This window comes from Cibotium barometz, chromosome 32 (assembly GCF_041138505.1).
Source record: "Cibotium barometz isolate CiBa-2024 chromosome 32, ASM4113850v1, whole genome shotgun sequence".
In the NCBI taxonomy this organism is placed as follows: Eukaryota; Viridiplantae; Streptophyta; class Polypodiopsida; order Cyatheales; family Cibotiaceae; genus Cibotium; species Cibotium barometz.
Genome location: NC_141077.1, coordinates 34,124,195 through 34,146,643, shown reverse-complemented (window position 1 = coordinate 34,146,643; position 22,449 = coordinate 34,124,195). Strand labels below are relative to the sequence as shown.

At 46.5% G+C, this 22,449-nt stretch overlaps 1 protein-coding gene across 3 annotated transcripts in view; it reads right to left on the bottom strand.

Moving 5' to 3' along the window:
* Positions 1-1,008: 1,008 nt before the first annotated feature.
* LOC147620120 (ubiquitin-like protein ATG12) overlaps positions 1,009-22,449 on the bottom strand; it is a 57,611-nt gene continuing 36,170 nt past the window's right edge. For all 3 annotated transcript variants that reach the window (XM_086772307.1, XM_086772306.1, XM_086772308.1), the window contains 2 exons: positions 1,648-1,710; positions 1,009-1,558 (listed from right to left, as the gene is read on the bottom strand). In XM_086772307.1, coding sequence (XP_086628433.1) covers positions 1,499-1,558; positions 1,648-1,710 — 123 coding nt within the window. In that variant the 3' untranslated portion in view covers positions 1,009-1,498. The remainder of the gene's footprint in view (positions 1,559-1,647; positions 1,711-22,449) is intronic.

The window sequence follows — 22,449 nt, the reverse complement described above, 5'->3', positions numbered from 1 at the left end:
GCGATGGATGAATAAGCACACCCACATTAGGAAGTTGCATTACGACTCCAAGGCATGACCCAATGACAGATGATTCCACAAAGGCTAAGGTAAGCTCTTGAGTTGAACATTGAGTATGCTTAATTAGTATATAGATACATGTGGGAAGAGATATGAAAAGAGTTGGTGTGTAGATACATGTGGTAAAAGTTGTGATAAAAATTCACATACATAGCAAAATTTTCATTTAAAAATACTAACAAGTTACTTAAGATTTAGATTATGGTTTGATTTTGAAGAGAAATATTAGCCCTCATTAGAAATATTGTGTGCAAGTTTTCACACCCCCCCCCCACCCTCCATTTAACTAGACGCCTAAATTAATTGATCTTCTCCAAGCCTTCAAGTCTTTGGCCCATGAGTCTTGTAGACATTAGTAACTACTACACATTCATCAAGCATCTTATCCCAAAGAAAATTTCACCATCAATGATGAAGTGGATGATGTGCTTCACAACCGAGTAAGTTAACTTCCACAAGTTCTTTGGCCCATATACAAAGTTTGGTAGAAAACGATTCTCACGTGAATCTACTACCTTGCCTCTTTGATATCATCTATCAAACAATGATGTGTGTACACTTTTACAAGGTATCAACACATCCCCATGGAAGTGCCAAATTAGCTCCAAGGGACTTGTATGCAAATACTTCTCAAAGGTTGGCCAAAGTTTAGGATGCCATCTTGATCCAAACCACAACCAATCTACAAAATATTAGTCAATATGCTCTTTTCTAACAGTATCAACATAAATTATCATAGGATAACAAGCATCTTAAAGGCTCAATCATACTACATAATGAACAATCATACTACATAATCATCTTAAAGGCTCAATCATACTACATAATTAACAATGTGATGGAACAGTCTACTACCTAGTTTCCTTGCATTTGAAATTTTTTTAAAAACCTTCAGTTAGCCCAATCATACTACATAATTAACAATGTGATGGAACAGTCTACTACCTATTTCCTTGGCATGAAGTCTCTACTTCAAAAAATGTATGGGTACAATTAGAACCCCTATACAAAAACCAACCGTAGCCTGAAGAACTATTTAGTGCTGTCGTTAGCAATGTATGTATTTAGTCTTATTAAGCTTTTAGGCTCAGAACTTTCATTCAAGGGCTAACTCCTAAGTGAGCTAAAAGTGTCACATTTGTGGAAGCACCAAAATAAAGTTATATCATTGCGTATAAAGAAGGAATTCTCTATGAATGGATATAACGGATGCACACATAAAATCGAGTAATCAAGTGGATATTACCCTAGTGGCTTTTGTAACATTTAATAGCATCTGGACCTTCTCTCCAAAATCAACTTGAAATCTCAAGTGGAAACCCATAAGGCTAACCACTTGCTTGATAGGGATTGACTCCACGAACTTTCAACCTCTCAAGGCTTCTCTGCACTTATGATTTGTTCGTATGAATCCACATAACACATCACGTAGTTAGCCTCAACCCCATGCCATGTTGGACGCATAATTCACCACAAGTTTCCCATCAATGCCAAAGTTCTGGTATGACCATGGAACAAAGAAAGCAACTATATCTTAGTATGAAAAATATTAATGGATGTTTACTTGCTATTAAAACGAATGCATACCTCAAACAGATCTGAGACTGTTTCATCAGGGCTTGGGGAAAAAGCACTGTTGATGTAAACGAACTAATATCATGAAAAAAAGGTGGTGCTCAGTAAAATCTCTCTCTCTCTCTCTCTCTCTCTCTCTCTCTCTCTGCAGCTGCACTAGTTACTAGAGGTATACTTGAATGCATGCATTGAGACCGAAGGGGTCATAGCTATATTTTTACACTTAAGGCCATCATTGAAGAAACAAAGCTAAGGGTAGAAATTATATTGCTGCTTTGCAGATTCTGCAAAAGTTTTTACGGTCCCAAGAGCTCGACTGATCAGTAGACCGTGGCAGCTAAGCTAGTGATCTGGGCCACTATAACACTACGTGAGCATTTTACTGATCGGTAGACTGTGGCAGCTAGGCTAGTGATCTGGGCCACTATATGAGCATTTTACTGGCAGCACAATCAGACATGGTGCCCACTATCCCCTACACTCTTTGGAGACCCCATATCACTGCTGGTAACAGGTTTTGCATCATTAGGCGACCATGTTTTCAAGAACATTTTCAGCAGGTTCAGACTGTCACACACGATGCATGGTACATTCTTTTGGATTGTGGGCATCCCTTGGCTAGAGTGAAGCCAAACAGAGAAAGTAATAATAATGATGACGTCATCTATTAGCCGCAATAAGCCCTCCATCACAGATCCCCTTGTAGTGCACTTTGACCTTCAGCAAACATTAATAAATCTCTCTCTCTCTCACTCTCTCTCTCTCTCTCTCTCATACAATGGAGGAAGGGGAACTGAATATTCAGGAGGGTCTAAGGACTGACTTGGAGCAGTTGAAAGCTGCAAGTGATAAGCTGCGGGAAGAACTGCAGACCACTAAGAAAGATTGGGTGGAGGTGGTGAAGAAGCACAAACCCCCACAGAGCATCATATATGAGACTCTCGAGGAGGAGAAACGCAGGAAGGATAGGGTCCTCCATGTGCGAGTGCGGGGGCTTCCCCCAAGGAGGATGCCATGACACTTTGACAAATGCTAGGAGTGGACAGGATCGCACCCCCCTTTGCAGATACATGGAGGGCAGGCAAGGATATGACACGAGAGCGGCCCCTCATCATTAGATTCCCTGATGCCACCAGCAGACAGGCCTTCTTAGACAGGCGGGCTGCCCTCCAGGGCACACTAGTGTACATGGGAGATGATCTCACCCCAGCACAGGTGGCACACCAAGCGTGAGGCGATGGTGACAGTTCATGAGGCCCGTAGAGCAGGCAAGTGAGCCATCTACAGAGATGGTAGGGTCATTATCACTGAGCGCTGTCCCAAATAGGGACACGGGGTCTATGAGACCGAACACCTGAGGTTAGCAAAATATGGAACCGCAATGGCAAGCTGTGGTCGAATCTAGGAGGCTTGAGCGAGATTCTCACAGGCAGGGATGCCCTTTTTTATACAGTGACTCATCAAAGCCTTGAGAGGGGCTTACCATACATAGCCGGGTATGAGTGGGAGTCAGCTTTCCGTGGCTCTGGAGGGGTAGCTGTCATTTGTAGATCCCATCTTCGACAGATTCTCAGCATCGTCCGGAAGGACGAGGATGCACGGTATCTTTGGGTGCAGCTACAACTTAGCAATGACAGAGTCATCCACATTGCTGTGTGTTATTTTGCACCACGCCACTCCCCTTACGCCACACAGCATGGCCAGTCACCCTACTTACCATTATATGGGGATATTATGGAGTTCTCACAGCTAGGGGAAGTCCTGCTCGGGGATTTCAACCCAGGACGGGAGGCCAGCAGGTCCCACTACTCAATCCGGACGACCCTATCAGACTACAGGAGCTGGACATTACTGACACACGGCTGCAGAGATCATCACAGGACCGTGACGAGGTCACGGTGTATGGGAGATATTTCTTAGAGCTGGGAGCTGCACATGGTCTCGTTATCTATAACGGGATGTCTCGATGGCCCTCCTACGACGCCCTCACCTTCTTCCCTCGCTCAGGAGGTACTAGCACCGTGGACTACCTTATGGGATCTCCGGCTTTGGCACACCTTCTCCCCAACTTCTCCATCCCGCCACCCCGTTTTGAAGTTTACGATGCCTACCTCTCTTTCACTCTTACCTGCACACACCCATCCCTCCACCACCACCCCCCATCTCACATTACACTCAGGTCCTTTTTTATCACGAGCTTGACCTTGTTTACTCCAACCACATGTACCGCCAACACCAAGATGTGGAACCTACTTCCCCCTATCCACCCTCACATCACAACTCACCACCATACTCCACACATCCACCAACACTTCTTTCATCTGCATGCGGCAGTCTACCGCCAAGCCACCTTGCGGTTCCATGCCCCAGAACTATTGGTATGATGACGAATGCCGGGCCACATGCTCCCATCTTAAGCATGAGGTATGGATTGGGCAAATCACGAAGCGCCAAGCGCAATAGATTTCTCAACGGCTCACCAAACACAAGAAAAGGGAGTTCTACGCTCGGAATGAGGCCGACTTTTCTTAGGGCGGAACTGTAAAGAGGCCTGGAGGAAACTCCGAGAACATCGCCCTCCCACACCTATCACCTGCCCGGACACATGGCACTCCTATGCACGATCCCTCTATCATATCCCCCATCAGCCACCCCTACCCCACCACCAGATCCCCATCCCACCACCTCCACCTTTTCACAAAGGGCATGGTCCTCAAGGCCATTCGAAGACTACGCAACGGGCGAGCCCAAGATCATGAGGGACTCACTGCTGCCATCTCGCATGTCGATGATACCCTAGCGCCCCTACTAGCCTACATGTTCAATAGAGCCCTTTGTGAAGGATTTCCACGGACCACCCTCTTGGTCCACCAACACCATCACCCCCATCCTCAAAGCCGGAGATCCACTTGATCCTAATAATTACAGGACGATCATGATTGGCCACACATTGGCCAAACTCTATGGATCAGTGCTAGAGGCAGAGCTCAATTCATTTGCAGAGAGCCAGGGAGATGCAGAGCCTCAGGACAGACTGGCTTTCGGAGGAGCTACTCTACCCTTGACCACATCTTCACCCTCCATGCCATCATCGAGGAGGGTAGAGCACGACATCAAAGGATTTACTGCTGCTCTGAGGATTTCCGCACAGCTTTTGATACTGTACCCCGAGCCCGCCTCCTACACCGTCTACAGGAGATAGGAGTCCCATCTGACATGGTTTGGAGCATCATCGCCCTCTATGAGTTTGTCACCGGATGAGTGAGAGCCCCAGGAGGTAACATCACAGGAGATTTCCAGCACTATTGGGGTGAAATAGGGCTGCCCTCTATCACGCACTCTTTTCGGCCTCTACATTGATGAGATCTCAAGCTTCATTGATGGATTAGGCAGGGCTGGTCCCACACTGGCAGGCATATTGATCCCCATACTACTTTATGCAGATGACATCGTCCTCCTCTCAAACTCAGCCGAAGTCCTTCAGAGACAATCGGATGCCTTACAAGACTTTTTCACTCAGCAGGACCTCTCTGTTAACCTTGGTAAAACCAAGGTAATGGTCTTCAATACCTCTCGGCCCTTCACATCTAGATTGAGCTTCACATATAGAGGGGATTCTATGGAGATTGTCTCATCCCATGTCTACCTTGGTGTCACTTTCAGTGGCCCACGCTTCACCATGCTTCCCGCAACACATGCCAGAGTGACAAGGGGATATGCAGCCTTGAGCTTACTTGAGCGGCAGTGCTTCTAGGCACATTTCCAAGAGCCCAGGACCAAGGGCTGGCTTCTTGACACCCTCGTCACACCAGCCTTGATGCATGGAGCAGCCTTCTTGGGGCCAAATTTATCCGATGAGGATTGGCAGCGAGTTGAGAGGCCTCATGTCATGATTTTCTCCCATATGATCCTCAACAAACCATCAGTCCCACACCAGATTATCCAGGCAGAGTTTGCTACAGGCCCGATGATAGTGGATGCACTCTTCTAGACAGTTACATACCTCCATCGCATCAGTCATGGATCCCCACAGGTACCCAAGGTTTGCCCTAGAGTCCTCAAGACAACTAGCACTTGAGGAGTATGGTATGCACTAGTTTCCACTTGGTTCTCAGCATATGGGCTCCGCATGGACCGCCTACCCCCCCCTTCAGTACAGTTTGGACTCCACTTTTCTCCGGCTCTCTCACGAGGATACCAACCGGGTTATCCAGTTAGATCTTCTCAGCCTCTACACCCATTGCACATGGATCACACCTCCGGAGCACTTCTACAAAGACCACTTCCTCACACTCACTGAGGGTGGATTCATCCAGCAGCAGGGCTACTTGAGTGTTCACCTGTCCCATGCCATGCGGATTGCGATTCACCAGATACGGGTTTCATCCCACCGCCTCACAGTGGAGACAGGTAGAGCTGAGCGCATCTTCAGAACCGGGAAGCTCATATGGAGACCCAGATAGGAGACGACCTGCCGATTATGCCACACACAGTTTGAGAAAGAGGAGCATTACGTATGCCGCTGCCCAGTATACTATGAGATCCGCGGGAGTTTTCACTGTCTATCTCGTGAGGGATTTGGTCCACTCTCCAAGATCATTGACTTCCAGGACCAATGTTGCCTAGGCCTCTTCCTTCTTGAGCTCCACAGACACATGGACACCCTGAGAGAGCTTCGGTCCCAGCCACCCCGCCCCCTCCCTTGCCAGCCAACCATCACCAATTTCTTCCGGGCCCAAGAGGTGGAGGACACCGATATAGTGGATCTTGTGGACCCTCCACGAGTTGCTCCGGACCTACCTCGCCTGAAAGGAGTTACCTCAGACCGAGCCTCTGCAAACCAGCGTGCCTGATGCCCCTGGCCCCCCAGCCGTTGGCCACAATCACCTCATTAGCTCCAAATCCAGGACATGCTCCACCGCCATCGAGCTACCTTTCCACGTGACATAGCTGAGGGAGACCTCTTGGCCATACTCATTAGCCCCATGCTTGATATTTTGGAGATTGGTATACCATCTACTCGGAGCTGATGCTGCTCTCATGTTTCTATGTTCTTAGTATTCCATGATGAGTTTCCATGGACAGTTTTGTCTCACCCCAGTGAGATAGCTATGTTTATGTTTTCTTTCTGTTTTATTTTCCATTCCATGATGAGATATGCCATGTGTTGGAGAATGCACAGGTGGAAGCATAAACAGAACAACAATGAGAGAGAAAAAAGAAGATGGAGAGAGTTGGACAAGATCACCTTTTATAATAGCAACAAGCTTTACAATGGCAATCGCCAGTAGAGGTGTTGAACAATGTGCACAGGAATGGATTGAATACAAGTGATGATGGGAGGCCCTTTATATAGGGAGGCCAAAAGCTGGCTGATTGCATGATGAAGCTGGCCGACTGGCCCAAGACCAATAAACCATGTGAAAAATAGATAAATGCCCATAAAATAGACTCAACCCCATAACACTGAGATGCACTAATTCTAGCACCCCCTCTATAGCTCATAGTGTGCAAGAGTCTGAAGAAGATAAGTTGATGAAGATGCAACCATGGACCCTCCAGCACCGCGAATACTGGAATCAACTCGGAGAGAGCACCCGCCAACCTGTTTCTTTGAAACAAAATGCCACCACGAACAGCAAGGAGCTTTACTTGGCTACAAATTCCCACACAAGTGTGCAGTGAACTCCAAGAATAGATGATAGGCTACTAAACACACCGCGCCCATAATCCCCAACAGTGGATGGAAAACACATCATGTCCCAAAAGCCTCAGACAATGAACTTGGAACAGATCCAGTTCATAATCTCTGCTACACATAAGATAACCATGTCTTGCCAGATGTATAATACTTGGAACTCCAAATCACGGTCCCCATGCACCAGTAAGTGAGCTGCAATTAGCCCCCTCGTACCCACAAGCCTCCTCTGGCTGGAAGCACATGGGGGGAACTGCATGTATACTAGAGAAGTACACCATCTCGGTCCTCCTGAGCCGGACGCGCCCTGGGAGCCCTAGAAGTGGTACTAGAAGAATATGAGTCATTATCCTGTATACGATCATTGCTTGTCTTTGAAAACTCGGTCTTGGCCTGGGCTGTACCTTCGGGCTTGCAATCCTTGGCCAAATGAACCTGTTTTCCAGAAGAGGAGCAGTGACACCGTCCCGTCTGTTGCACTGTATGTTGGGGTAAAGGCATTATGCCCACCCTTATAGTGTGTACAAGCCCATAAGTTATAGTACATAGTACACTTAGTACTTTTAATGTACTAAGTGCACACTGTGTACTAGTGCAATATACATGTGTGATAGGGGAGTCACACACTCACACTTGATGAGTTGACTTATCCCCACAACTCTCTCTCTCTCCCTTCTTCTCTCTGTGTCTGTCTCCCACATGAAACCCTAACCCTAATTCAATTCTCCCATTCAACTGGTCGAAGCAAACTTGCGTGTAGCGAAGCGATTGCGCCCCAGCAGCAGCACCGGCTCAAACATCACCTGGCGTCGTACAGAAGCGCATGTGTTTATCTCTGGGCAGTACAGGCGTTTGCAAACTTGGCCAGCTGTAAGCGACGTTGGTGTCTTGGCAGACCGTGAAGCGCAGAGCTCCTCAGCTATTGCCCACCTGCACAGCAAATTTTTTCTGCAGCAGCATCAGCACGACCTCCCCCTTTTCCTGCAATCAGAAATTGCCTGAGGTATTTGCTTCATTTTTTTTTGGGATTTGCAATCATCAATTGAGCAGGTACAGGTGCCAAATTGCTCAATTTTTTGAGCAAAATTGGCAAAATTGGGTGACATTGGTCACATTCAAGATCAATTTGCAAGAAATTGGATGTCAAAATTTGGGGCTTTTGATGTAATTGTGCAATTAAGCGTGTATGATGTGAGAAATCGCACATTCGGGCAAAATTGCAGCAAATTGCAGTGCAAATCAAGGGCTTTTGTGCCGATTGGGTTGATTTGCATGCAGGCACTCGCATTTGATGCTTTGGGCAACGTGTTGATGCCTGTCAAGCACTCAATGTGCCTGTAAATCAAGGGGCTTTTATGTACTGGATGTATATGTGGCCAGGGGGAAGCATTGCGAAGACTCTGGATGCCTTCATGTGCGTTAATGTACCATGTATGATCAGAAATTGATCTTAAATCAAGGGGCTTTTCAAGATTTTATGCTTGTTGAGCTTGGCAAAGTAGCAGGCAAGACTATTATGCCTTGAATCCTCAGAAATCAGCTTGCAGTCAAGGGGCTTTTGCCCAATTTCTGTTCGGGACTGTTGTATGCAGTGGTCGGGACTGTAAAAGTCTGATTTCACTCATTTGGACAGCCAGGAGAGCATTTATTGCTACTGTACCTGCTGGTACAGATTTGGTACAGCTTTGTACAAGTTTTGGCATGGCTACACATTGATTTGAGTGAGCAAAAATCTCAATTTCAGCTGCTGTACTTGCTGGTACAGGTTTGGTACATCATTGGTGAGCACTTGGTACTGTTGTACAGTACTTTGGAAGGGCAACAGAGCACATTTAAGGTGCTGTCCTAAATCTGCAGCAACCAGATTTTGGTGATTTCATCACATACAGTGGGAGTAGAGTTGCATTTGTGCTTCCACAGTGGGAGATAAACTTTGGGAGAACAACTGTGAGCACTTTGTGTGCTTTTGGTGCAGTGTTTGCACATTTTGCAGGGAGTCAGGCATTGACAGGTTGCATATTGCTATGGCAACCACAGGTGAGAGCTCTTCATTGCTTCACATCAAGAAGCTTGAAGGCTCACATAATTATGATATTTGGCAAACCCAGTGCTATAATGTGTTGCTCCAGAAGAAGCAGCACAGAAAGATGCTCAGTTAGAGCTTGTGCATACAAATGTATGTGAGATGCCTTAGCTTTCTTTGGGAGGGGCAAAATTGTGTGTGTCATTTATTGATGATGCCACACGCAAGGTGTGGGTTTATCCTCTTCGTTTGAAGAGTGATACATTCTCAGTGTTTCAGAAGTTTGTTGCTCATGTTGAGAATCAAACTGGCAAAACACTGAAGGCTTTGCATTCCGACAATGGTGGAGAGTATATGTCCAAACAGTTTCAGGACTTTTGTGATGCTAAAGGCATCAAGAGGGAGCTCTCTACTCCTTATGATCCTCCACAAAACGGGACAGCAGAGAGGATGAACAGGACCATACAGGAGAAGGTCCGTTCTATGTTGTCACATGCTGCGTTACCTCATGGTTTTTGGGCTGAAGCTGTTATGACAGCCGTTCATCTTATAAACAGGTCACCTAACACGAGGCTTGGTGGGAAAGTGCCAGAGGAAGTATGGACAGGGAAGCCTCCGTCATACAAGCACTTGAGAGTGTTTAGTTGCGTTGCGTACGTGCACATACACAGGGAAATGCGCACCAAACTTGATCCTAAGTCTCACAAATGTATATTCCTAGGATATGGTGACAGAGGTGAAATGGGGTATAGACTTTGGGATCCAGTGAATAGAAAGATTATACGCAGCAATGATGTCATTTTTGATGAAACATGCATGTATAAGGAGCCTGCAAGGCAACAGGAGCCTGGCAGAGTCATCTTTGATGATGATGGACATCATGGACAACAACCAAGGGCTGTAAATCAGCCATTACAGCAGCAAAACCAGCCCTTAAATGGTGCTGAAAATGGTCCAAATGGACAGCCAGAGATGGCAGAAGATATCCCTATGGATATCCCACAGTTAGTGGAGATACCGGGCATGATTTTTCAGCCTTATGGCATGGAACAGGAGCCACCAATAGGTGATATGCAGGCTGGACAGCAACCTGCAAATGATGGTCATTGGGTACGGAGGTCCACAAGACCCTCCAGAGCCCCTGACAGGTTTGTTCCAGGGGTTGACTACTTGATGCTCACTGACTGTGGGAAGCCCTCATGTTATAAGGAGGCTTTACAGAGGGCAGACAAGGCTCTTTGGGAGCGTGCTATGAAGTCAAAGATGGATTCTCTGCATAAAAATGGAACATGAAAGTTGGTGCATTTGCCTACAGGCGCAAGAAGGTTTTGCCATCCAAGTGGGTTTACAGGCTCAAAGTTGCACCTGATGCAAAGCCAAGATACAAAGCCAGGTTAGTGGCTAAGGGCTTCAAGCAGGAATATGGTGTGGACTTTGATGAGATCTTCTCTCCAGCGGTCAAAATGACCACACTTAGAGCTGTGTTAGCTTTGGTTGCACATGATGATCTGGACTTGATTCAGATGGATGTGAAGACTGCTTTTCTTCACGGTGATCTCCATGAGGAGATATATATGCAACAGCCAGAGGGTTATGCAATGAATGGAAAGGAGAAGCTTGTATGCAAGCTGAAAAAGAGTCTTTATGGGCTCAAACAGGCACCAAGGGAATGGTATCATAAATTTGATACATTCATGAAATCCCAGGATTTCAGGATAAGTGACATAGATCATTGCTTATACACTAAGAAAGCTTTGGATGGCAGTCTATTGATCCTCATCTTGTATGTTGATGATATGTTGATTGCCGGGAAATCTCGTAAAGAGATGGATGCCTTGAAAAAGAGACTGCATCAGACCTTTGATATGAAGGATTTGGGTGATGCAAATCACATTTTGGGTATGCGGATACTTCGGGACAGAAATCAGCATGTGTTGTATTTGTCTCAGAAGGAATACATTGGCAAAGTTTTGCAGAGGTTCAATATGGACGGGGGGAAGAAGACTAGTACTCCTTTGCCTCCATATGTGAAACTCAGTGCTATGGACAGCCCACAGTCGAATAGTGACAAGACTGATATGGCTAAGATTCCGTATGCTTCAGCTTGTGGCAGTCTCATGTATGCCATGGTTGCTACTAGGCCGGACATCGCATTTGCAGTGGGAGGGGTTTCTAGATACATGGCCAAACCTGGCAAGAAGCATTGGGAAGCAGTGAAAGGTGTCATGAGATACCTGAAGGGCACACAGGATATGTGCATTTGTTTTGGCAAACAGGATGCATTAGTGCATGGTTACACGGATTCGGATTATGCCGGTCATCCAGATAACCAGAAGTCTACTACCGGTTATGTGTTTACATTCACAGGAGGTGCTGTGTCATGGATATCCAGGATGCAGAAGTGCACTGCCTTATCTACTACGGAGGCCGAGTATATTGCAGCCACAAAGGCTTGCAAGGAGGCATTATGGCTATCTCGGTTAGTGGTTGATTTGGGTTATACAGGGGATATTCCATTGTTGTATTGTGATAGTCAGAGTGCCATCCAGTTGGCAAAGAACCCTATCTTTCATGCAAAGACGAAGCATGTGGATGTGAAGTATCACTTCATCAGAGAGGTGATAAAGAACAAGCAAATTCAGCTTGTTAAGATTCATACGGATGACAACCCGGCTGATCTGTTGACAAAGAGTTTGCCTCCGGAGCGGTTTGCTCATTGCAGACACTTGATGGGCATTGGATGAGGCCAATTTCAGCCTTGATATGGCCTTGTATATTATCATGTACATGCTGATTTTTCTTTTCCTTCATTTCAGGGTACTTTGCCTTTAAGTGGAGGTTGTTGGGGTAAAGGCATTATGCCCACCCGTATAGTGTGTACAAGCCCATAAGTTATAGTACATAGTACACTTAGTACTTTTAATGTACTAAGTGCACTATGTGTACTAGTGCAATATACATGTGTGATAGGGGAGTCACACACTCACACTTGATGAGTTGACTTATCCCCACAACTCTCTCTCTCTCCCTTCTTCTCTCTGTGTATGTCTCCCACATGAAACCCTAACCCTAATTCAATTCTCCCATTCACTGTAACAAGTGCTTGATCCTGTCCACTAGGAGGGAACCTTACCTGCTCTTGAGAAACAAGGATAGATGCCTCCTCCAAGAGGGAACCCATATCCACAACAACAAAGTACACAAATCTCAGCACTCCAAGACTCCTCTCGAATGCTTTCCAATGAAGTGAGGCACCAGAAACAATCAGCCCCCTCTCAAACCTGAGAAATAAGGAGGAGGCTGGACAGCAGCAAAACAGTCTAAGAACCACCGGGAACCTCCTACCGGAAGGGCAGGGACTCGTGGAGGATGAAGAAAAATGTAGTGCCACTTGTTTGGCAACACCATATGCACGAAACTCACCAATCAACTGATGCTGGAGCAGAAAACGCAGCCACAAACTTCACAGCTTGCCTATGTAGAAGAAAACACAGCCAAAGAAGGCTGGCCGACAACAAACAAATGGCAGGCTGGACCAGAAAACACAGCAAGGTGATAAAACGCAGCCACTGTTTGATGATGATCTGCAGCCAGGAGAAGTAATGGAAGCAAACGCACAGCACAATAGAAGAAGACGGCGAGCAAATTGCAAAATGGAGGAGCCTGAACCTACGCGAGTGATACCATGTTGGAGAATGCCCAGGCGGAAGCATAATCAGAACAACAATGAGGGAGGAAAAAGAAGATGGAGAGAGTTGGACAAGATCACCTTTTATAATAGCAACAAGCTTTACAATAGCAATAGCCAGAAGAGGTGCTGAACAATGTGCACGGGAATGGATTGAATACAAGTGATGATGAATCATGGGAGGCCCTTTATATAGGGAGGCCAGAAGTTGGCCGACTGCATGATGAAGCTGGCCGACTAGCCCAAGAAAAATAAACCATGTGAAAAATAGATAAATGCCCATAAAATAGGCTAACCCCATAACACTGGGATGCACTAATTCTAACACCATGGACATTATTGTATCACTTTCGTCTCATAGGCCCATTGGGTCTTTAGTAGACGCTTAATATATCTTTCTTTCTTTTCTCTCTCCCCCCTCGGAATCACCAAAATATAACTTGGAGATGACCTCACCCCCCTATAGGTGGAACACACGAAAGGCGGGATGGTTACAGGTTATGGAAGCCGCAAGGCAGGAAAATGGACCATTTATCATGATGAGCGAGTCATCATCACGGATAAACGCCCCACATGATGGTGCGGGGTCTATGAGACCACAGATGCATTGAGGATGGGTGTATGGAATTGCAATGGAACTCTATGGTCGGACACAGGAGGCTTCACAGAGACTTACACAGATAGGGATATTATCTTCTACACAGAAACGCATCAAAGCCCTGAGAGAGGGCTACCCAAAGTGGAGGGTTACACATGGGAGTCAACTTTCAGAGGACAAACACGCACCATTAGGGGGGTGCGTGGCTCGGGAGGAGTGGCATGGTTGTTTTGTCCTCATTTGAGAGGCATGCTCACAATGGTTAGACACGATGAGGAGGCTCGCTTTATGTGGATGCGATTAGACAGGCCTAGCTTGAGAGTGATGCATATTGCAGTATGCTACTTCCCACCAGAGAAATCAGAATATGCATGCAGGTTGACAGAGAAAGGGGAGACTCCATATGCGCCATTATTTGCAGACATTGCAGAGTTCCCCCAACAAGGAGAGGTCCTCCTATTAGGAAACTTTAATGCACAGACAAAAGGGGAACAAGTCCTCCTATGACTTCCAGGGAGATGCCATTATGTTGTCAGAAATTGACTTGGCTGAGATGGGCCTCCAAAGGGCCAACCAAGATATGGGAAACGCAACACCATATGATAGACACTTCTTGGAGATGGGGGCTATGCATGAGCTGGTTATATATAATGGGTTGTCCAGATGGCCGCCACAGTCGAACATCCTTACATCTTTTCCGCATGGAGGGGGCACTAGTACGGTGGATTACCTCATGGGGTCTCCCGCTCTTATACCACGCATCCCAAACTTCACCATTCCTCCTCCCGCCATACTAGTTGACCACGCATTACTTTCTTTCACGATCTCATGCCCCACCTTACCACCCACACCCCCTGCCACCACCTTCACCCAGATTCATTTCCATCATGATCTTGACCATATCTATGAGGACCACCCCTCCCGCCACATTTCAGCTCTCGACTTATCCCTCCCTATTTCCACCATTACATCCCAGCTCTCCCATGACTCCGCCCACACTAGCTTCCCCTACACCACATGTTCCACAGCAAGTTTGCCAGTGGGATCCCAACCCCAGAATGGATGGTATGATGAAGAGTGCAAAACCACCAGGCTTCGCCTCTTATGCGAGAGGGAACATGGGCTGATTTCAGCATATAAGATGCAACGTATCTTCCGTACATTCACTCACCGAAAAAAACAAGCATTTCTTGCCAGATGAGAACAAAGTTTTACAACTCAGAAGCTTGGCGCATTCTTGAAGAAAAAAGAGCACCTACACCTATCACAGATCCTAGCCTTTGGGAAGCCTATGCACAACAGCTGTATGATGTGCCAAACAAACCTATACCACAAATGTCACACATCCCTCAGCCTACATCATCTTATCTCTTTGATTGCCCCAATGTCACTAGGGCTCTTAGAAAGCTACATAATGGGAGAGCAAAAGATCATGAGGATCTACGTGCGGAACATTTTGCCCACAGGCACCACGTATTGGCTCCCAATCTTACCAGTCTTTTTAACAGAGCACTCTGTGAAGCCTTTCCACCCTCTTGAAATACCAACACCATCGTCCCCATCCACAAAGCAAGAGACCCCACGGACCTAGGTAACTACAGGACTATCATGATTGGTCAAACAATGGCCAAAATCTATGGGACAGTACTAGAGGACATGATGAGCTCTATGGCAGAGAGGATGGGAAACAGAGCATCAGGATAGGTAGGCTTTAGGAGAAACTTCTCCACACTGGACCATATACTTACTTTACGAGCTATCATAGAGGAGGCGAGGTCCTCAAAGAGACATGCATATTGCTGCTTTGTGGATTTCCGCAAAGCCTTTGACTCCGTGCCTCGATCCCATCTGATAGGACACTTGCACGAGCTCCAGTTCTCACATGAGATGATATGGGGTGTGATGGCACTATATGAGGCAATACTCGGCCGAGTACGTGCACCCGGTGGGACCTTGGGAGATATAGGCAGCACTATTGGCGTTAGGCAGGGCCCCCCACTCACCTACACTCTTTGGCCTATACACTGATGAGATCGCAGTATTTGTGGATAGTTTTGGAGGTAGAGGTTCACCATTGGCTCAGACAGTAGTGCCCATATTGCTATATGCTGATGACAGTAGTCTTGATCTCAGATTCAGCCGAGGGTTTACAAAAGCACTTAAATGCATTGGAAAGATTTTGCAAGGAGAGACCTTACGGTCAATTTGGGCAAAACCAAGGTTATGGTCTTGAACACATCTTATGCAGTCGCCTCACGATTTTCTTTCATATACAGAGATGCCCCAGTGGAGATTGTGCAAAAGTATGTGTATCTAGAAGTCACTTTTACCGGCCCTTTGTTTTGCATGACCACAGCTGCCATTGACCGACTTGCGAGGGGGCATGCCTCCCTAGCCTGTATGGAGAGACAGTGTTTCTAGGCACATTTCCAAGAACCTCGCACCAAGTGCTGGCTCTTTGATACTTTAGTACGACCAGCGGCTATGTATGGTGTAGCCTTTGTGGGCCAAGCCTAGGAAAGAATCACGATTCACTGGAGAAGCATAGAGAGGCTACAGATAATGATGTTGTCACGCATGATCAAGAGTAAGCCATCTGTACCACATGACATGCTACATGCAGAGTTTGGGGTGGCCCCACTGGTTGCATATGCCTTTTTTCAAACTGTCACTTATATTCAGCATGTATACACGCTTGACAAAGATCGCCTCCCATGACTAGCACTAGAGTCCACTATGCAAATTATACTGCGAGAGGGAGAGGGGGCGATTGAGACGAGCTGGATTGCCCTCCTCAACGACATGGCCACCACCATTACCACCACATGCATGGTACTCTAAGGTAGTCGAGTGGTTTCATGCACATGGCATACAAATGGACTATCTCCCCCCCCTTTGGTATAGCCTAGATTTCCAGTACCTTGATCTCTCACGACAGGAGATGAACCGGATCATCCGGTTAGATCTACTCGTGCTACAGACACGGGTGTCTCCGTCAGAGATTGGTAAGAAGTGTGAGTTCTATAGAGATCACTTCTTGAGACTCTCCGAGGATGAATTCTTGGAGATCCCGGGATACATACAGATACACATGTCACATGCTATGCGTATCACGATCGGCCAGCTCAGGGTATCTTCCCATCACCTCAAAGTAGAGACGAGCAAAGCTGAGGATATCCCACATGAGGAGAGGACATGCACAGTATGCACCAAAGGAGCAGTTAGAGGATGAGGCCCATTATATGTTTAGTTGCCCGGCTTACTACGAGATACGAGGGAGATTCCACTGCCTCTTCTGAGAGGGATTTGGACCACTCACACGGGTGTGACACTTTGAGAATCAGAGGTGCTTGGGCATGTACTTGATGGAGCTCAGACGACACAGGGATGTAGTGTTGAGGCAGCATGCTGAATGAGAGACAACCCCGGCTCCGACAGGGCACCTCACAAAGAGCCATCACAGATTTCTTTGTGGTACACACATCCACATCGGAATCCACTGCCCACAACAGTTTCTCTACAACATCAGAGCCCACCACCCATACCCACGCTCCAGCTCCACACCCCAGAGGAGTTCTTAGCGAGAAAGCTCGATCCATTCTGCGAGCCAGACGTCCCCGACCCAGAGCATCAAGTCCCTCCACCACACAGTAACAGATTCGTGAGGTTCTCTGTCGACATGACACGCTCCCATCACAAAGGCCTAACATTCACTCCACCATCAGATCAGTTCTGACCAAGGCGGGTATCGTCATTAGCTGATCACAGCATATCTCACTCTACACAGGATCATCTGTTGATCACCTGTACTGTCAGATGTTTTCATTTTACTTTTTCAGATTTCTTTCAGTTTCCCATGGCTCAGTATATCCATGGTACCATTGTATTACTTTTGGTCTCATAGGCCCTTGGGGTCTTCGGTAGACGTTAATATAACTTGGAAAAAACCACAATTAGTTCTTAACACAATTCATGGGGGTTTACATGGCTCCTTCACATTCAACACAATCACTAGAGAAATTGTGATTGCACATCGGGGTCATCCTTTTGGGACCAAAATTCTCCATGAACCCAAAACCACAGCTCACCTAGCTAGAGGATATGACTCACTGGCATGCTAGAGCAACACTACTTCCAAACACACTTCCAACAGGTCCATTCTAGTGTGTAAGAACATCAACATATGTCTAAGATATTCCTCGCTCAAATATTTAAACATCATGGCATGTCTAAGAGATCCTCAAACCATGAGTCTGTTTTGGTATAGGGCTTGGGGCTGTAGTCGTGTAGGCCAACTGCTGTAGGGCTGGCTGACTTTGGAAATATGGGGTTTCTCCCCTTTTAAGGCTGGCCGACTCAGGCTTATGGGCCCTCATGCCCTTGGGCCAGTGTGGGCTGCCCACGGCTCTTGGCCTATAGATATGGCCCATCCAATCTCTCTCATTAATTCTTCGTAGCCTTTTACAAGGACTATGCTTCCCGTGCATCTCCCGGCTGCTGCTAGTAGGTGGGACTTCAGGTTCACACACAACACACTCTTGCCTACTCACTTTAGACACAGATTGAGTTGCACGGGACACCCAACATGTGTCTAATAAGTGTCCAAGTAACTCATATATCATTCATACTGCAGGTGGATTACAAGGACAGTGCCAGACAGGCACGACAAGACAATGTGAGACGTGTGACGTGACTGACCACCATTGGCAGTACACCGACAACTCGTCCCTAGATAAGGTCTTACAAAATGTGGTGTCTGGCCTTAGGTCTGCATTTGTCCTGTACGACACCAAGTGCAGGATGCACGAGAGAGAGAGAGAGAGAGAGAGAGAGAGAGAGGGAGAGAGAGAGAGAGAGGAAATAAATATAGGATGTTTATGTGAAAACCTAAGAGCAAATAATTGATACTTTTGGCGGACTGCATGCATGGTTTTGAAGATGAAGACCACTAAATGTAAGAAAGCTGGCACAAAGACCATGCATGGCATCGCCATGACTCTGAGGAAAGAATGAGGGGAAGGGGGAAGGGAACCGCAACATGCAGGACAGCAACCTTTGGAAAACAATGATCACAAAGGTGGCTGGTACAGAGTTAGGGCTTGAGCCAGCCAGGATTTTCAGGAAGTTGATGAGGTGATAGTCGAGCAAGAAGTGCCTGTACAGTATAATGTTATGAAGACCAAATCTTTTATTGAATTACCCTCGACGTGGATGATGCTGTTACACAAAATGCTTATTGGGCCAAGACTAGACTCCATTAAGCGCCCAAACAAAGGAAGAAGGGTTTACATAAGAGAAGGCTGGTCAGCTTGATCTCCGAGATTTAGGTTCTCACCATAAGGCTAAGGAAGTTAGGGCATCACTCCCCTTGGAGTTTGCTGACAAACAGGTGTCTCTATTTGCATCTTGCGGGATTGATGTTGTTTTGCAGAAGGAAGGACATTGTCTAGGCATGAGTTGGCCAACTAGTTGGAGAAAGAGGTGCTACAAGAAAAAGTTTTACAAGAGATCTTTTATTTAGGGAAAGGATTCTACAATAACCTACTCTCAGATCCCACCTGGGTGCCCAAGGTTCTTGCTAAAGCCCCCCTATTCTACTTGAGAAGTTTCATTCATGTGCTCCCTTTGGATCCTTTTTTTGACGTAAACAAAGGACTCGGAATCTGCAAGAGAGCACGTAGGACAAGAGAACACTACACTTGTGAACATGGAGGAGTCCTCCCTCCTGCTACTTGCTTCCATAATTGAGCATTAAAGCTTACCAATTGCAAGTATAGTCGATGACAACGGAAGTCTTCGTGATGGAAGCATCTTGAGTGTGAAAATCTTCAATCTGTCACAATCCTCCACGACAAAAGTCTTCAATTGGAGGAAAGGAACCTTGGGAAAGCTTCCCCTATGGTTCAACTTAAAGAAGGCTGAAATTAGGGTTTTCAGCTAAAAGACAAAAAATTACAGCAAATATATGGGCTATTTTGCTGAATTTCAGTCATTGGGAGAGAGAGAAGAGAACTTTTTTAACGTCGTAGGAAACTATCCCAAGAGACCAAATTGATCTATCCGACAAGATTTGAACTCAAGACCTTTGATTCAAGAGGGAGTGTGTAGGAGAGTGAGTACCGCCTGGAAGCACTCTTGGAAGCTTGGAAAACACACTAGCGAGCTTGGATATGGTGTTGGGAAGGGAAAGTGCAGAAAATACAAGCCAAAGAGCCTCATGAAGGAGGGCACCAACGTCTAGAGAGAGATGATGAGATGTACACCCTCGGTATCAGGCAAAGAGGGAAAGTGAGTTGGGGTGCAAGCTGGAATGGACATATGGCTGGTTGCTCTCTTTGAACAAAGGAGATAAGGCCTGGGCGGGGGACATTGAGCTTTGTCCAGACATCAGTGTGTGCGAACACAGGGCTGGTCATAATTTATAAGTTTTGGTCGCCCAAAACTTAATAAAGTGTGTATACGCTCACTTATAAATTAATGCTATATTCTAAGGCTGGGTTTTGACCATACCACCTGTCACATGCCACATAACCATGTAAACAGTTTTAGAGAGTTGACTCCACCTGGCTTGCCGATCACTCCACTGGGCACTTGGCATGCTTTGAAGCCACTTAAGTGCTTGGTGGTCTGTTTTGACTGTGAAAACCTGTCCATAAAGAAAAGGTTTCCAATCATAGTCACAGGGGACGGAAGGGACGGATACTTGGAATGCCGGGACGCCGATTCGGGACGGATCAGAAACGAGGACGACAGGGGACGGTCGGACGTCCCCCTAGAGGCGTCCCTCACAAGGGACGGGGATAGCTGCAGGAGAGGGGACGCTGTGGAGGATGGCACTCTGGGGGGACGGCAGGGAGAGCCGTTGCACGTTGTCTCGACTGTTTTTTTGCCCGTTTCTAGCCATTTATGGCTGTTTGGGGATGCCTTGGCCGTTTCTAGCCGTTTATGGCTATTTGGGTGGCCGTTTGGGGATGCCTTGAGGCTTGTGGGCCTTGGCCCTTGCCTCTCTCTCTCTCTCTCTCGCCCTTGCCTCTCTCTCTCTTGTCTATCTAAGAACTTGCGAATGCTTTGCAAGAGCGTGACCAAGAAGACAGATCCCTTCACTGAGTGGGAGATGAGTCAACAAGAAGAGCAACAAGAGGATGAGGTGCAAGAGCAGCATGCCAGTGAGGATGAGAGTGAGGATGAGCTTGATGCTCCTTTGGCACAAGCTACCCATGACCATGAGGCGAGCACTTCACGTGGATGATCATTCATGGATCATGATTCATGGGCCTTACTACTTAGCTCTAGCCTCTAGCCTCTAGGCTCTAGGCTTCATCACTTTTTGTCATTGACTCATTGAAGTCCGTCCATGTATTCTGCCTCCTTAAGGCTTAGTCCTGACTCTTGAGTCATGACTCATTTTGTATCTACTTAATTATTAATACAATCAACCGTCAACGCCTTCACTCTTTGATTGGCGTATTTTGTTAATATGACTCAAACGCTTACCATTTTATTGTAAATTTGTGCTCATTTTGATGTACTTCCAAAATAGAATAAGTGTAGAGTAGAAAAACTTTTTTTTTTAAAGTATTTTTGAGTGTCGTCCCCTCCCCCATCCCCGTTCCCGTTCCCTACTTATGGCCATCCCCAGTCCCGTCCCCCGTCCCTTGTAACTATCCTTCCAATGTTTGAGCGCTGTGATCACACCCAAAAGCGCTTTGTCATAAACCGAATAATTCTTTTCGGCGACATCCAACTTTCTACTGTAGTAGGCCACGAGTCTATTGTCCTGCTAGAGAACTGCACCTATGGCTACATTGCTTGCATTGGTAATGACCTCAAACGGTTCATCCCAAGATGTCAAAACAAGCGCTTCTAAGGCAGCTTTCTGGAGTGCACGGAATGCATCAAGCGCCTTGTCTGTGACTGAGACTTTTTGTATACGAGTCTTCACCCCCTTAAGCAAGTCAGTGAGAGGTGCTGCAAGGTTGGAAAACTGGTGAACAAGGGTGCTGTAGGCTTGACAAAGACCTACGAAAGAACGGATCTCTTGGGCGGTCTGAGGGATGTCCCAATCTAAGATTTCTTGAACCTTTGAGGGGTCCAGTCGAATCCCATTGGAACTGATGATATAGCCCAAGTATTGAACCTCTAACGCGCGCCGAAGATAGACTTTTTGGCATTTATGTAGAGCCCATTATCTCGCAAAAGTTGCAAGACTTTCTCCACATCTTTCTCATGCTGCTTCGCAGTGGCTGAGAATACAAGTATGTCATCAAGGAAGATAAAGACACACTTACCAATGAGGACTGCGAAAATCCTAGGTATCATTTTATTGAAGGTTGCAGGTGCATTTGTAAGCCCAAAAGGTATGACTACGAACTTGTAGTGACCACGCTTTGTCCAAAAAGCTGTTTTTTGGAATGTCAGCTTCAAAAATGCAGACCTGATGGTAACCACTCTTGAGGTCGATCTTAGTGAAAAATTTTGCACCATCTAAACACTCCAAAATGTACTCAATCCTTGGCATAGGGAACTTATTCTTAATGGTGAGTTTATTCAATGCCCTGTAGTCTACACAAAGGCGTGCAGACTTGTTCTTCTTTTGGACAAATAGGATGGGTGCAGCAAATGGTGAGGAAGAAGACCGAACGAATCCGCCGCGAAGGAGCTCAGATAACTGTCTTTCTAGCTCGCCCAAGACTATAGGGGAACCTGCAAGGAGGTTCTGATCCAGGGACCAAATCGATATGATGGTCCTCACGACGAGATGGAGGGAGACTGGGTGGAAGATCGTCCCTAAGCATAATGTCTTGATG